Raw genomic sequence first — 14,012 nt, 5'->3', positions numbered from 1 at the left:
TGAGCCTGCATATCTAATACAAGGCCAGTTGTTCCAGCTTTCCCTCTGGAATCTGTGCCTCCATTGCCATTATAAGTTCTTGCCTCGTGGTGTCCTAGAGATCGAATGGAATTAGAGAAACCATTCATGATATAATAGTATACAAATACAGGATGCAATAACGATTTCTTCCATAAAAGGAGGGTCCATGCAATTTTAGGAGAATTTACACGCCCCAACTTAAAACTTTATATATCCACATTGGATTCAAAGATCAAAAAATTACCTGGCAAAGAAGTTGCTTGACCTTTAGGATCGTGATTACTGTTACCAATATGATTGATCAAGGCTCCAGGTGCAAGTGGGCAGGTTGCAATCTCGTTGATCGATTTACCTCTCAAGGTATTCAAGAAACTCGAATGGTGTGAAGCACTGGTATGTATTGCTCCAGACAGAGGGATTTGGAGTGACACTCGTTCCGAGTCAATAATTGTATTTTTATTTCTTCGGCACTGAATTGGGTGATACTCTATAGAGTTGAACTCAGGTTGAACATCAGGACATATTGTCACTAATGGAGTCGGCGTTAGTACCTGTTGTTGAATGTGATTCATATCTCGTGATTGCGAGGGTACTAGACCAACATTTTGTTGGAGAAAAAGATCAGACAGCTGGTGATTAAGAGTCAGAAGCGAAGGATTATTCTGACTTCTTAAATTGTATCTCCCATAGGCAGCAGAACTATTGGAGTGACTCACTGCATGAAAACGTTGGTTCTGAGAAGATGATGCCCGGATATTAGCATCATCCAAATGCCTCCTCATGTTTGCATCACAATGATACTCAATCTGCTGCCTTGCGTCTTCCTTTTGCTTTAGAGCCGCTTTCCTGTATTTCTGGAAGTCAAGGGGTAGTTGTAAGCTGTTGTCATTGCAGAATATCATAAATTTTTCAGTACTACACTTTTTGATACTTTGAGGAAGGAGTATGAACAATGTTGATTATATAACATGCAATTAGCTCACATAATAATTACATTCTTTAAATTTCAAAGTAAATCCCAAAAGTTCAAGGGATAAGAACAAATGCCAAACTTACTTGAAGGTGACTTGCTACGTTTCCTCTGGTTAGGTGGGGCTCATTCATGAGTTCAAGAACCTTCTTTGGAACCGCTGCAGCAGAGGACAGAGTGCAAATACAGAATTAAACGACAGGACTCCTAATCTAAACATGGAGTATCATTTTTGTCCCTTGAAACATCTTACGTATGCAAAAAAAACACGTTCTCGTCATCCATCTTTCATCACTTAGTTAAGGCTATATCGCTGCCTATTATCTTTAGAATGCCAAAACCATGCATGCCTTCAAACATAGATAACTCTGCCTAATAGACATCAAGAGAATTATCTGGACGAGCGCGCGAAAGCGGATGGAATAAATTACGCCTAGGATTTTATGAGATCACATACACAGTCCTCTCTATAAATATGACAAACTCTCACCAAATTTTCAAGGCAAATACAATGATGATGGATGTAAATTTCAGAAGTATAATGAGATGCGTGTCTCGATATGTACTAGGAAACAACACTTACCCTCTTGACCTAGTTGTTGCACAGCAGCCACAAACTTTGCATGTAATTCCGGTGTCCAGGTGACTCTGGCCTTCTTATGCTCCAGGAGGGGTGGTGCATCATGGGGTTGAACAGCTTGACCATCTTCCACGGTGTGATTCTTTTTGTGGAGCACTCTAGCACTTCTTCTGATTGCCCTATCTGCTTCCATTTTTTGAGCTGGTACCCGACTTGCCATATTTGCTTCAATTTGTTGAGCCGGTATCCTAATTGCCCTATTTGCTTCGATTCTTTGTGCTGGTAGAGGATTATACGTTGTTTTTCTTATCACATGCTGCCAAATATTTTTGAGGATTTCAAGCCCAACAGGCTTTACCAGGTAGTCGCGTGCGCCATGCATAACACCCTTTTCGATGACTTCCAAGTCATTATTTGCCGATGTCACTGCAATCAATTCAATATACAGAGATTAAATGAGTTCTAATTTGTTTAAAAAAGGCATTAATCAAACTGCATGATTCCTATGACTAATTTGAGACTACTACTGAACACAAATCTTATGGAGAAGATCGAGGTTGGCTCATCACTTATAACGGGGATGTCCATCTCCAGGCCTATGATCTCCAGAAGTTTGAAAACATCCATGTCAGACCGCATGACATCTGTAATTACGATATCATAGCTATCTTTGTTCTTCCTCAATATCTCAATAGCTTCGGCTGCTTTTGTGGTGGCTGTAACTGCAAATCATCAAATACTCGTCATCATGGAAGTGGGAAAAAAAAATCAGCAAATAATCAGATTCGAGTCTGCTCTAATTTATGTAACGGATATCATGTTCTCTATCGCTAGGACCAAAAATGTAAGCGCCAACTCAACAATGAATATATAGAAGAGGTACCTACAAATACACACATTAAAAGTAGGAAAGGAAGTAAGGGTAAGTAAATTTCTAAAATTGCAGAATAATATCAAGGAATCTATGAGTTTTGACTTCTCTTAAATTTAAGACTTGCTAGAGCAAATAACCATTAAGATTTTTTTCTTAAGAAAAAAAAAACCCTGAATTTTCGCCTTGCAAAACCCTACGCCCTCGTTTGCTATTCCTAGCCTAAAACACAAGAAAACATAAAACCCCTAATAACTCAACCAACTTCCTTTTCTCGCCAGACCCCGCCCAAAACTAGAATTTCCCTAGTAAAAAAAAAAAAATTCACCCCCTCTTCTCTCACGAAACCAGAGAAAAAAGAAAGTAAAAAAAAAAAAAAAAAAAAATCGCCCCTCTCCTCACGAGACCAGAAGAAAAAGAGGTAGGGCAAGGGAAAATAAATAAAAGGATCCCACATGCATGTAAAACTCGTACTGCCTTGTAATGCAAGTTTAAACTACAGCAGACCTTGATAGCCACATTTCTGAAGTTCAAAAGCGAGCACTTTGAGGCAGACGACATTATCATCAATGGCTAGAACTCTTAACCCTTGAGAAAAATGATTGTCGCGCTGTTGAAACGAAGGCTGAGAAGCCAAGTGAGCGTTAAACATCTTCCCGGACATATATATATGTATTGCTTAGCAACGTAATCTTTTTTGTGTAGATATCACAGTAATTTCGTGATTCTGTTGAAAAGCTGGAGAGGTTTAGGAGGTTTATTGGGATAGAATTTCTAGGACTTGGTTAAATATCATATTGTGGGGATATATATAGATAAAGAATTGTACTTTGATTTGAGAAACCATCACATATTAAGAAAGATTTTTTTTTACTGAAATATATTGGGTTCAAGGTCTTATTACAGAAATCATATAAAGTTAAAAGAGGAAAATGTATCATTCGCAGTGAAACTTACCGTGTTGCCGAGTTTCCTAATGCTTATTTTCTTGAGTTTCTATATAAAAACCCATTCGAAAAGGAAAACCTTGAGGGAAAATAGATGTTTTCACTTTAGAAAGAAAAAAAGTGTATCCACCAAGGGCCCCTTGCTTTTAGTCACTTTTCAATTTATTGGGATTTTTTTTTTTTTTTTTATCGATAACCAACACGATTGGTCTCGTTAACAGCAGCCATGATATACCTGTTGAACAAACAAAAAACAAAATTAAATGATGTTGGAAAAGCAAAAGCTTTAATTATGCTTTAACTGGGACTACATCACATCGTGCATGAAACTATGATGACATAATTACTAAGAATATATAGCTCATTGATGCAGTTGCTTGGCTATTTTCTATAAGTCGTTTTCCTTTTTATGCACTCCCTCCCTTTTTTTATAACTGACGTTTAAGATTTTGCACATCAATTAAGAAAAGTTTTTCATTGCTTAAATCTGTACACTACTTTCCTTTTGTACCCTCATTAATTGTCCAATTCACCCATATTTTCTCTCACTAGAGTACTAAATGGTGCTGTTTTACTAGGCCAAAAGCAATGCAAACTAAATAGAATAGTAATTAAGAACCCTGTATTGGAAAAAAGAGATAAAAGGGTAAAATTGTAAAAAAAATAATTAATACTGTATGGGAATAATAAAACGACAGATAAAAGTACACTAGAGCAAATTTCTTAAACGTCCGTTATAAAAAAAGGAAGGGAGCACTAGGGAGGAGTGTCCGCGCATCGCGCGGGTGTTTGGTGTTTGTGGACAAGGAAGATTTTTTGTTGAACAAACAATAGTACATTGTGAGAAAAAATAAAACTTAGTATGAAAAGATAAATAATATAATCAATCAATTCATACAGCGTTATAATAAAATTGGATCAAATTGAAGGTCGTTGATAATGCAGAAAGGCAGAACAACACAGAAAGCTAACTTTATTCTAGAATCTCCACCGAGAGCTCTTTCTTGCTATTGCTCCAACTCTATAAGATTATAACCAACCCAAACCAATTGAAGTTAGACAACACAAAAAATGCTATCTTGCAGCTAGGCAACGCGATAAGAGTCGCTAATTGTAGGTACTGAGAACATACCGATAAAATTAAGGGAGAAATTGAAAAATTGGGGGGGGTGAAATCTAACCTCACGCTGAACCACTAAGAGTAGCTGGGACTGAAGAGCATTCTGAGCTGATTAGTTTGAAATCAGGTAGAATTATCCCAATTCTAGAATGCGAACAGGGAGAAACTGATAATCAACCGTTTAGGCATTAATATACCAACAGTTCGGCAATTGAATTGGATGTAATTAATGACGAAATAATAGGTAATTTCAGAGTTGAGCTCGGATGGAAGAGAAAACAATGAGGCAAATCGTTGTAGACAAAGGCAAAAAGGAAAAATTTAACTCATGAAGCTGAAAGAGAATAAACTGACCAAAGTTTGTGATTCATAAATACAAATTATAAATGATAGAGAAATGAGTTCCTACCATTGATAGAAAAATCGTTGGCTCATTTCCTAAATCCGATTGCCATTCAAACATTTTAGACAAAATAACATCTCAAATGGTCATCTATGGCTGAAAAGGGGAATTATTGGTCGCTATGGGATATTCCGGTAATTACACTAACACACAAACATATACGAGTTGTAGAAAATGCAAAAACAGTTGCACACTAATTACATATTTCATCAATACCCAGATGGCTCATCAATGATAACTTTAAATGTATTAAAATGGGGTCATTTCAGTAAACATACCCAAAAACATACTTCCTTAACTTGTACTTAAAATTTTTAAACTAATATACAACATTTCACATTCCCAAAAAGCCCCCACCTATGCGGTTGAAATTCAACCTATTTTTTGATCAAAACTCAATCTTATATAATATAAGGATATAGATCATCTGATGCAGTTGAATTTGGCTATTTTCTGAGTCTTTTTCTTTCTTATATATTTTCGATATGTCTTTTTCTTTCTTATATATATATATATATATATATATATATAGCTCATCTGATGCAGTTGAACTTGGCTATTTTCTTAGTCTTTTTCTTACTTTTTTCAAGTCTACTGTGGGGGATTTTTTTTTTAATTTATAACAAACATATTTGTTAGATTTATAAGTAAAGAATTATGTTTCATATTGGTTTGAGATACAAGACAGAGTAATTAATATGTAAGTAAGTTCCGAAATTGAATAGCTTAAACTTTTGAATTAGAGTTGGATTCCTGACTTATACATTGGACTCCTTGATGGACTCTCTCTAAGTATTTCTTCCTTACAAGTGGTATCAACCCTTCAAGTTGTATGACTGGGTTACTCATGAGCAAGTGAATTTTTCTCGGAGTTGGACTGGTAAAAATTCTCTTTTTGGTGATGGATCGAAATACTAAGGAATTTGGTTGGTATTAGATCAGATGCACCATAGGTTTGGTGGGGGGTGGATCCATGATTAAGAAAAGATATTATGTCTCACATTGGTTCGAGAGACGAAAAAAGAGTGATTAATATGTAAATAAGGACCCGAAACCTAATTGTTTAAAATTTTGGATCAGAGTTGGGTTTCTGCCTTACATATTAGGCACTTTAATGAACTTTCTCGAGACGTTTCTCTATAATATATATTACTCCCACAATTAGTTTTGGGGTTAAGAGCGATCACAATTTTAACTTTTTATTAAAAAAAAAAAATGCAATGGGTATGTTTCCGGCAAAAATAGAAAATTCTGATGTTTCGATGAGCGCCATGTAAAAATTAGTCCTTAGTTCTATTGACTTTTTTTTTTTTTTTCTTTTGTGTGTAGGAAGTTAGACAGGTTAAATTGAATAGATTAGTCCAATTTTTCAATTTCTCTAAATAGCCCACTTAGACAGATGATGGGCTATACAATTGCATGATCTAAGAATTTTTTTTTTTTTCTCTCCGTAGTGTCAAAGATTCTTGATTTTAAACTCTCCAAAGATCCGTAAAAAAATTCAATCATTTGCGCGGATGAAGTCTTGGTAATAGTCGGTTGGCTCAGATGATGTTCTGAGTTAATTTACACACTCCTCATGAATGAAGAAGGTCTCATTTATGATCAACACAAGCCCTTGACTTGAGGTTCCCTTTTTTTTTTTTTTTTTTTTTTTTCTTCTTGTAACTAGTACTTGACTTTGGTGCCATACATATATCTCCTAAATGAACACAAGAAGACTTGAAATTAAGCTCTCTTAATCATATATTACCTGACTTAACACTCCAAAGTCCATATCAAACCTACCGTATCTACATGTCCAAACAAAAATAATAATGTCTCATTTGGTCACACAGTAAAAAGCTCGTAATGAAATTGTTGACCCAAATCTTGTTTTAACCGCAAAGGCCGAACCAATAATATCTCATATATCCAACTTTTTGCTGGCATCCTTGGATTGGCCTTTAACTGAAATTAAGAGGTTTTTTCTAGACTATGCCTTAGGGGCACAAGATAAGAGTAATCACATTAGCTAAGAAAAAAAAATTAATATGATGTATGTGAGATTTTAAAAAAATGATTGAAAAATGTGTAAAAAAAATATTCATGACAAATGCAAAAGATTTTTTTACCATCATTCACTCTTAAAATAGTCACTTTATATTTTTTACAAAATCAAATAAATAAATTTTGGTCACAACTTGGATTTTCAATCACTTTTTATCTTAAATTCATCATATGACCTATATATGATTATTTTTCTTAGAGGAAAAAAAATGTTAGATCTCATTTATAGTTAAACAAATGATCGTTCCATATTCATTTTTGCCTTAAAAATATTGGATCTGATCCAAATCATCTACATTTTTTTCCTCCAAAGAAGTGGAATTTGACCAAATTCATATTCATTTTTGTTACTGAAAAAGGGATCTAATATTTTTGTAGATAAAAAATAATTGTATGTGAGTCATGCAGTGATTTTAGACTAAAAAATGATTAAAAACTTTAATCGAAATCAAATTTTGATAACTTAAATTTATAAAAAAAAACATAAAATTAATATTTAAAAAAATAATTAAAAAATTTATTTAATAAAATGTAAACACTTTTTGAACGATTTTCCTAAAAAATACATGCCCAGGGGGAGGCCGCTGCACTGAGTGCACTATGGAGGCCTTCCGCTATGCACATCCCGACATTGGACATGGCGTTAATACTTTGGACTACTACTAAATATTATTTTATTTACTAGAATGAAAAATCTTTTCTTGCTCTATTCATCAGAAAATGAAACAAAACCAATATTTTGTTCCAAAAAACTTATTGGAATTTGGAAGAAACAAAATAAAATAAAAATATATAAAATAAAAGCAAAAGTCCCGGAATACCCACAAGCGAGAAAACGAGTAAAGTGGGGTTTCTGGTTCTGGCTCCGGCTTTCATCCCATCTTCAGAAAAATCTAGTCTCCAACGTCGCCAACCATCGTACCCAGTCAACACCACCCCCCCCCCCCCCGGCCCTCCCCACCCACCAACCACCTCAGTTTATCTTCTCCTCTGTCTCTCCTGCCTCGAAAAACCCTAGGCCGATTATTATTATTACATTTATATTATAAATATTCCTTTGTTATACATACATATTTGTTGATTGATTGACTTTCTGCATTTGTCCCCAAGAGAGTTGTTTGACTATTGTTGTTATTGTACATTAGTAGTTGCTATTATGTCTTCGGAGATCGAGGTGGTGGAGGAGGTCGAAGAATCCAGAGATCATGGTCGATCATCGCCTACCTCCGCCGTGTCCACCACGGCCAAAGGCACCGGGGGTGAGATAGAGGAGGAGAGCTTGAGGAACGATGTGTACACGGCTGCGGCGTATGGGGATATGGAGAAGCTGCAGAGATTGGTGGAGAGCGAGGGCTGCTCTGTCTCCGAGCCGGACTCCCTCGGTCACTACGCCCTCCAATGGGCCGCCCTCAATAACCGCACTGCTGCTGCCCAATACATTATTGAGGTCAAGATTGATTTTTTGTTTTCTTGTTTATCACTCGGTACCTCACTATTGGTGCCTTAAGTACTTTTTCCCCGAAATCATTCAAGTATTGTATCGCGTTTGTCACTCCAATTAATCCGCAGTTGATTTTCTGGCTATTGTTGTTGGACATAGTCAATTCAAGAGTCAATAAAGATGTGAAGGTAACGAGGATATGTGAATTTTTATTGTAAAAATGTTACTGAAATTTGCACGGTCAACTGGGATTCTGATCTCGTGGTATATGGAAAATGAAGAACAAATCAGATGAGGCATGAAAAATTTGAAGTACAAACTAGATTCTTCTTGAAATGAGGCATGCAGTTGTACTTAGTATTCAAACACTAATCCTAAAGCTAGTGTTGCTTGGATTTCAATTATTTCTAGGGGCATCATATGATATGGTTTCCTTTCGTTGAGTTGAATATGAGATGGACTGGCATTGAAACTACCATTATTATTTTTTTAAAATGCTGTAGTTGAAACAATGGCCTCAGTTTGACTGATAGTTCTGTTGTGACACATTGCTGGCAGCGTGGTGGAGACGTGAATGCTGCAGATCATACAGGACAAACGGCACTCCATTGGAGTGCAGTTCGGGGTGCTATCCAGGTGGCTGAAGTTTTACTTCAAGAGGGTGCTCGGGTGAATGCAGCTGATATGTATGGCTATCAGGTTTGTTTTCATTCAAAAACTTTGCTTTATGTACCATTTTGCTGTTTAAAAGACTGAGTCGTGTACCTTAAGACTTGTATGGTTTTGTCATAAATTGTGATCTGTACTCTTATGTCTCTGAGCAAATACCTTGTCTTCATGTTGAATATTGAATTCTGGATACTTGCCATCTTTGTTGCAGACAACTCATGTTGCTGCGCAATATGGTCAGACATCTTTCCTTTATTACATTGTAACAAAGTGGAATGCTGATCCTGATGTCCCTGATAATGATGGAAGGAGCCCTTTGCACTGGTACTTGAAAAATGTAATTTTTATTTTCTAAAATCAGAGGAAAAGCTTTTGTTGCAATTTTTTTAACACTGTTGACAGCTAGGCATGTAGGTATTTGAACACCCATAATTTTTTTTTTGTTGAATTATCCAAGTCTTTCTTATACTATGTCATCCCTTAACTTTAGATGTTATGAAAACTTTGAGGATTTCTTCACCCCTGATATGCTATTATTGGTTTCTTAGCTTTCTATCAGATCTTAGTCGTGTTTTCAGCAGACACATACTTGCCAAGAACTTGCTAGCTGTCCAGCATGCCTATGAGCCTGACATATTTCATCAATATGCAATCTTTAGGCTATCCATGTGAAATTGAAGTTAATTCAGATTCAACCAACATTTTAAAGTGTGTGGTTGGAATGTTGTTTTGCCTTTTACATCTCTTTAAATCTTAAATATGTATTCAGTATCCGATGCTGAATACTTCCCTTCTTTGATACTGGTATCAACAGCAAAGGGGAATATAGAGCTCCAGTGCATCAGTTGCTTTTTGCCTGCAGATGCTGCCAGCTTTTGAAGTTTTACCATTTATCTGTATAACAATAATATGTATTGAGTGCTCTATTTTCACTTTGGAATGTAATTGTAGGGCTGCATACAAGGGTTTTGCAGACTGTATACGTCTTCTGCTATTTTTGGATGCATATAGAGGAAGACAGGATAAAGAGGGTAACTTTTAAATGTTTCTGTTCCCTTTTTCCTTTGCTGTAGACATGAACTATGAGTTTGAAAAGTACTAACAAGTGAGAATATACTGCTTAAATTTAAATTGATCTCTCATAATGCTTCCACTTTTAGGCTGTACTCCTCTACATTGGGCTGCTATCAGAGGTAACTTAGAAGCATGCACAGTGTTGGTACAGGCTGGCAAGAAGGAAGATCTCATGTTGACAGATAATACTGGCTTTACACCAGCACAACTTGCGTCTGATAAGAATCACAGACAAGTTGCATTTTTCCTTGTAGGTATCTAATAAACTATTACATGTGATGTCAAACTTACATCAACATACTCTACTATTTGTTGTTCTTCATATTTTGTGCTCCAGAAAATTAGACTTCAAGTTTTTATTTAATTTTTTAAAATTTTTGCAAACAACTCTCCAGAATATTATTCGGTATTGACCATTTATGGCAATTAAATTGGTTAATTGCTACCGTTGTCCGCAGTTAATCCACCTGTTTAGGTTGTCAGCTTGTCTTGTTCAAAAGCATTGTGTTAGCAACACACTATATTTTGGCCAACTTGGTGCAAATCTATAAGTCTGAAAATTTGTTAGCAACGAAATCTTTGATTACTATGGACACTGATGATGTGATATTTTGCCCTGTGGATTCTTTTTTTTACAGAAGCTTCCTTTTGCTTTAGATATATATTTTGTCAGTAGCATGGGAATATGCATGTTTCAGATTGTGAGAATCATTTGCCTGGACATTGTCTCAGCCTTCTAGAAGTCTTTTTGGACCACATAGTCATGACGACCATGATATCTTCTTTCCTTAAGTTGGCACAAATATCACTATTCCCAGAAGTATCCCTACATTTATATGTGAGTCATTTGAATTTCATGTGGATATGCCTTGGAAAATGCAAAATTTCACAACGGATCAGTGAGTGGTGATTGTTTCAGAAACCTGGTAATGCAGGCTTTCCACATGGTGAACTTCCAATAGAGCTGTGCTTATCTTTTTATCTTTTTGATTCCTAGATCGAAGCCCACTATCATTTTGCAGTACATGAGCAGTAGTTCTTTGAACATTATTGGCTTCTGACAGCTTTTCGCATCCATGTTTCTGAAGTATAAAGCTTGTGTTTTGCAGGGTAATGCCAGAAAGCTGCTTGACAAACGTTGTGATGGAAACAGCCGTCTTGGGAAACTATCAAAATTGGGGCTTGCTCCTGTTCTTTGGTGCACAATATTTTTGCTTCTTGTGACCTACACTCATTCAGTAATCATGGGTACCTTTCCTACTAGTTGTTGGTTTTTCATTTGGGCCTTACCTGTGCACGTTATATTGCCTCTAATATGCTGTATTACGTTCGCTTGAGTGCAGCTCCAAATCTGCCAAAATTGACAGCTGGCTTCGCTCTTCTCGCATGGCTGGGTGTTTTCCTAGCAACTTCTGGATTAGTTTTGTTTTACAGATGCAGCAGGTACTTCCTTTTTTCTTTATATAGTTGGCGACCTAAAATACAATCTTTCATATGCTTCTGTAGACTTGCTGCTGGATAAGTAGTTGTGATACTTAAAGGTGGTTCTTATAATTGTCAAAACTATTACAAAATCTTGAAGTTCTTAATCTTTCCAAAGCTGTAGGACTCTTGTTATCAACACTGTTCTTTTCCATTGATCATCTCTTTGGTTGAGCCGATGTGGTGAATTATTAGGCCGACCAACATTGAAACTGCCCATTTCAAGATTTCCATTTTGTCATTTGTTGATTTAGTTGAGCACTAGGACTAGCTTCAGAAATGCTTTTACTTGCAATAGGCTTAAAAGTGTGGGGCTTTTTTTATTGCAGCACAGATCCAGGTTATATTAAGGTGAATATGCATGATTCCCAGAATACAAGAGATGATGTAAGTTGCCCCAACCCCTTTTCTTCCTCTTGGTTCTCTATTACAACCTTAATAATGTATGGCCTTAAGTTGTTCGAACTAATGCTTCCTTCATGTTAAATCTTGCTCTCTGACTAGATGCATGTAACTTGCATTTCATTTGAGAGATATTCTTGAAATCTTATCAGTATTTCATTTGTAATTTTCTGTTAGGAACCCTTGCTGAAGATGGAAATAAATCATCCTGCATTACTTGCTGGGAACTGGGCTCAGCTTTGCTCTACCTGCAAGGTGCTATCTATTTCTCACTCTTCTCATTTGGACTTTAGTTTTATATTTGTTGTTTTTAACCTAATTTGGTCATCTCATATCAGATTGTTAGGCCTCTTCGTGCAAAGCACTGTTCCACGTGTGATCGGTGTGTTGAACAATTTGACCATCATTGCCCTTGGGTGTCTAATTGCATTGGCAAGGTTGGTTTTTTTAACCTTTTGCATTTATATCCTATGAATTCATATCTGTTTGGATACTTCATCACTCATTACACGTAGCATAAGCAAGCCAAGTGTTTGAGAAAAAAAGAGCATGGTGGTGGCAATAGTTTTAGGCTACTGTTGCATTGGCAGCTTAAGATAATGATAAGGTCTTTTTTTATCCTGCTGGTCCAAGATTGGTTAAAGTTGCTGCAGTTGAGAAAGCATAGAGCTATATCCAGAACCATTATTTGCAGTGTGCTTGCAAAACATAGATCTGGTACACCTAGAAGTTTGATGATTCTTGAGGGCCTTGAAAATTTCTGTATTACCTGACTTGTAAATGTAGGAGTTACCTACCTGCATAGAGTTGTGCACGTTATGGGTTTCAATGTAGGAGAAATGGAAACCACCAAATACAAGCTTTTTTTTTTTTTTTTTTGTGGTGGTGGTGGTGGTTGTAATAACTACTAAGACAGGTAATTTCTTAGCTGGTTTGGTCGATAAATGTGGGGTATATGATTGTCTCGTGTAAATGTTTAGTAGATGTGCTGTTCCTTTTGCAAATGTATGTGGCTCTGAATCTACAGCTTGTTTAAAATAAAACGTACATCTGATTTATGCTGGCTCTGATCTCATTCAGAAAAACAAATGGGATTTCTTCTTATTTCTTGTTGTGGAAGCCTTGGCCATGGTGATAACTGGTGGTGTTGCTCTTACAAGTAAGCCATTTTTTACCTTTTATGCATGTCTCGTTCTCTTCCTCATATCACGCATTTTTTTCCTGCTTATTATCTCGTTATGATTTGCCTCCTGTTCTTCTGCAATGCTATATATCGAGCGTGCTTTATGCTGCAGGAGTCTTGACCGATCCACTAGCTCCATCTTCATTTGGGGGATGGTTGAGCCATGCTGCAAACGAACATGTTGGTGCTATTGCATTTATTGTCTCAGACATTTTCCTCTTCTCAGGAGTGGCTATCTTGACTGCTGTTCAGGCTTCTCAGGTATCTTTGCTGAGTTCCAACGTTTGTAGAAGACCCTGTAGGAGGAGATGAAATTTCAGTAATGTTTGTCTTGTGAACCTAAATGATTTTACAACTCAACGGCTGCAGCGAACGGGCTTTAGTTTTTGCTCGGTCTTCATCAGTCTTTTAACACGTTCACCCTTTTGGTTGGGAGAAGTATCATGTTGTTTCTCGACTAATTCAGTATCTTAATTCCTTTTTGGTGCCACAGATCTCTCGTAATATTACGACGAACGAGGTAGCAAATATAATGCGGTATAGCTACCTGCGGGGGCCTGGGGGGCGGTTCAGGAATCCTTACGATCATGGGTGTAAGAGGAACTGTTCAGATTTGTTGATAACTGGTTACAATGAAGACATCGAGCGTGACGAGGAATCAAGTGAATCGGAAGGTCTCAGGATGATGCAGATTGGGAGGGCGTCAAACCTTCAAAATGGGGCATGCCATTCTCATCAAACCAATGGCAACACCGAGGGGAATGGTGGTCATGTTGTAGTTAACGTGAATAAGAGCTCAA

At 36.7% G+C, this 14,012-nt stretch overlaps 1 protein-coding gene across 1 annotated transcript; it reads left to right on the top strand.

Annotated features, from left to right (window-relative positions):
* The first annotated feature begins 7,799 nt into the window (after nucleotides 1–7,799).
* LOC140008391 (protein S-acyltransferase 24-like) lies at nucleotides 7,800–13,673 on the top strand. The gene is made up of 12 exons (XM_072052507.1): nucleotides 7,800–8,408; nucleotides 8,961–9,101; nucleotides 9,283–9,395; nucleotides 10,023–10,102; nucleotides 10,232–10,395; nucleotides 11,255–11,393; nucleotides 11,489–11,588; nucleotides 11,957–12,014; nucleotides 12,207–12,284; nucleotides 12,368–12,466; nucleotides 13,110–13,188; nucleotides 13,325–13,673. Exons 1-12 carry the CDS (start codon nucleotides 8,118–8,120, stop codon nucleotides 13,522–13,524), a joined length of 1,542 nt encoding a protein of 513 aa, XP_071908608.1. The 5' UTR covers nucleotides 7,800–8,117; the 3' UTR covers nucleotides 13,525–13,673.
* The last annotated feature ends 339 nt before the right edge of the window (nucleotides 13,674–14,012 follow it).

The sequence above is a fragment of the Coffea arabica genome, chromosome 6c (assembly GCF_036785885.1).
Source record: "Coffea arabica cultivar ET-39 chromosome 6c, Coffea Arabica ET-39 HiFi, whole genome shotgun sequence".
Classification (NCBI taxonomy): Eukaryota; Viridiplantae; Streptophyta; class Magnoliopsida; order Gentianales; family Rubiaceae; genus Coffea; species Coffea arabica.
This window is presented reverse-complemented; position numbering and strand designations above follow the sequence as displayed.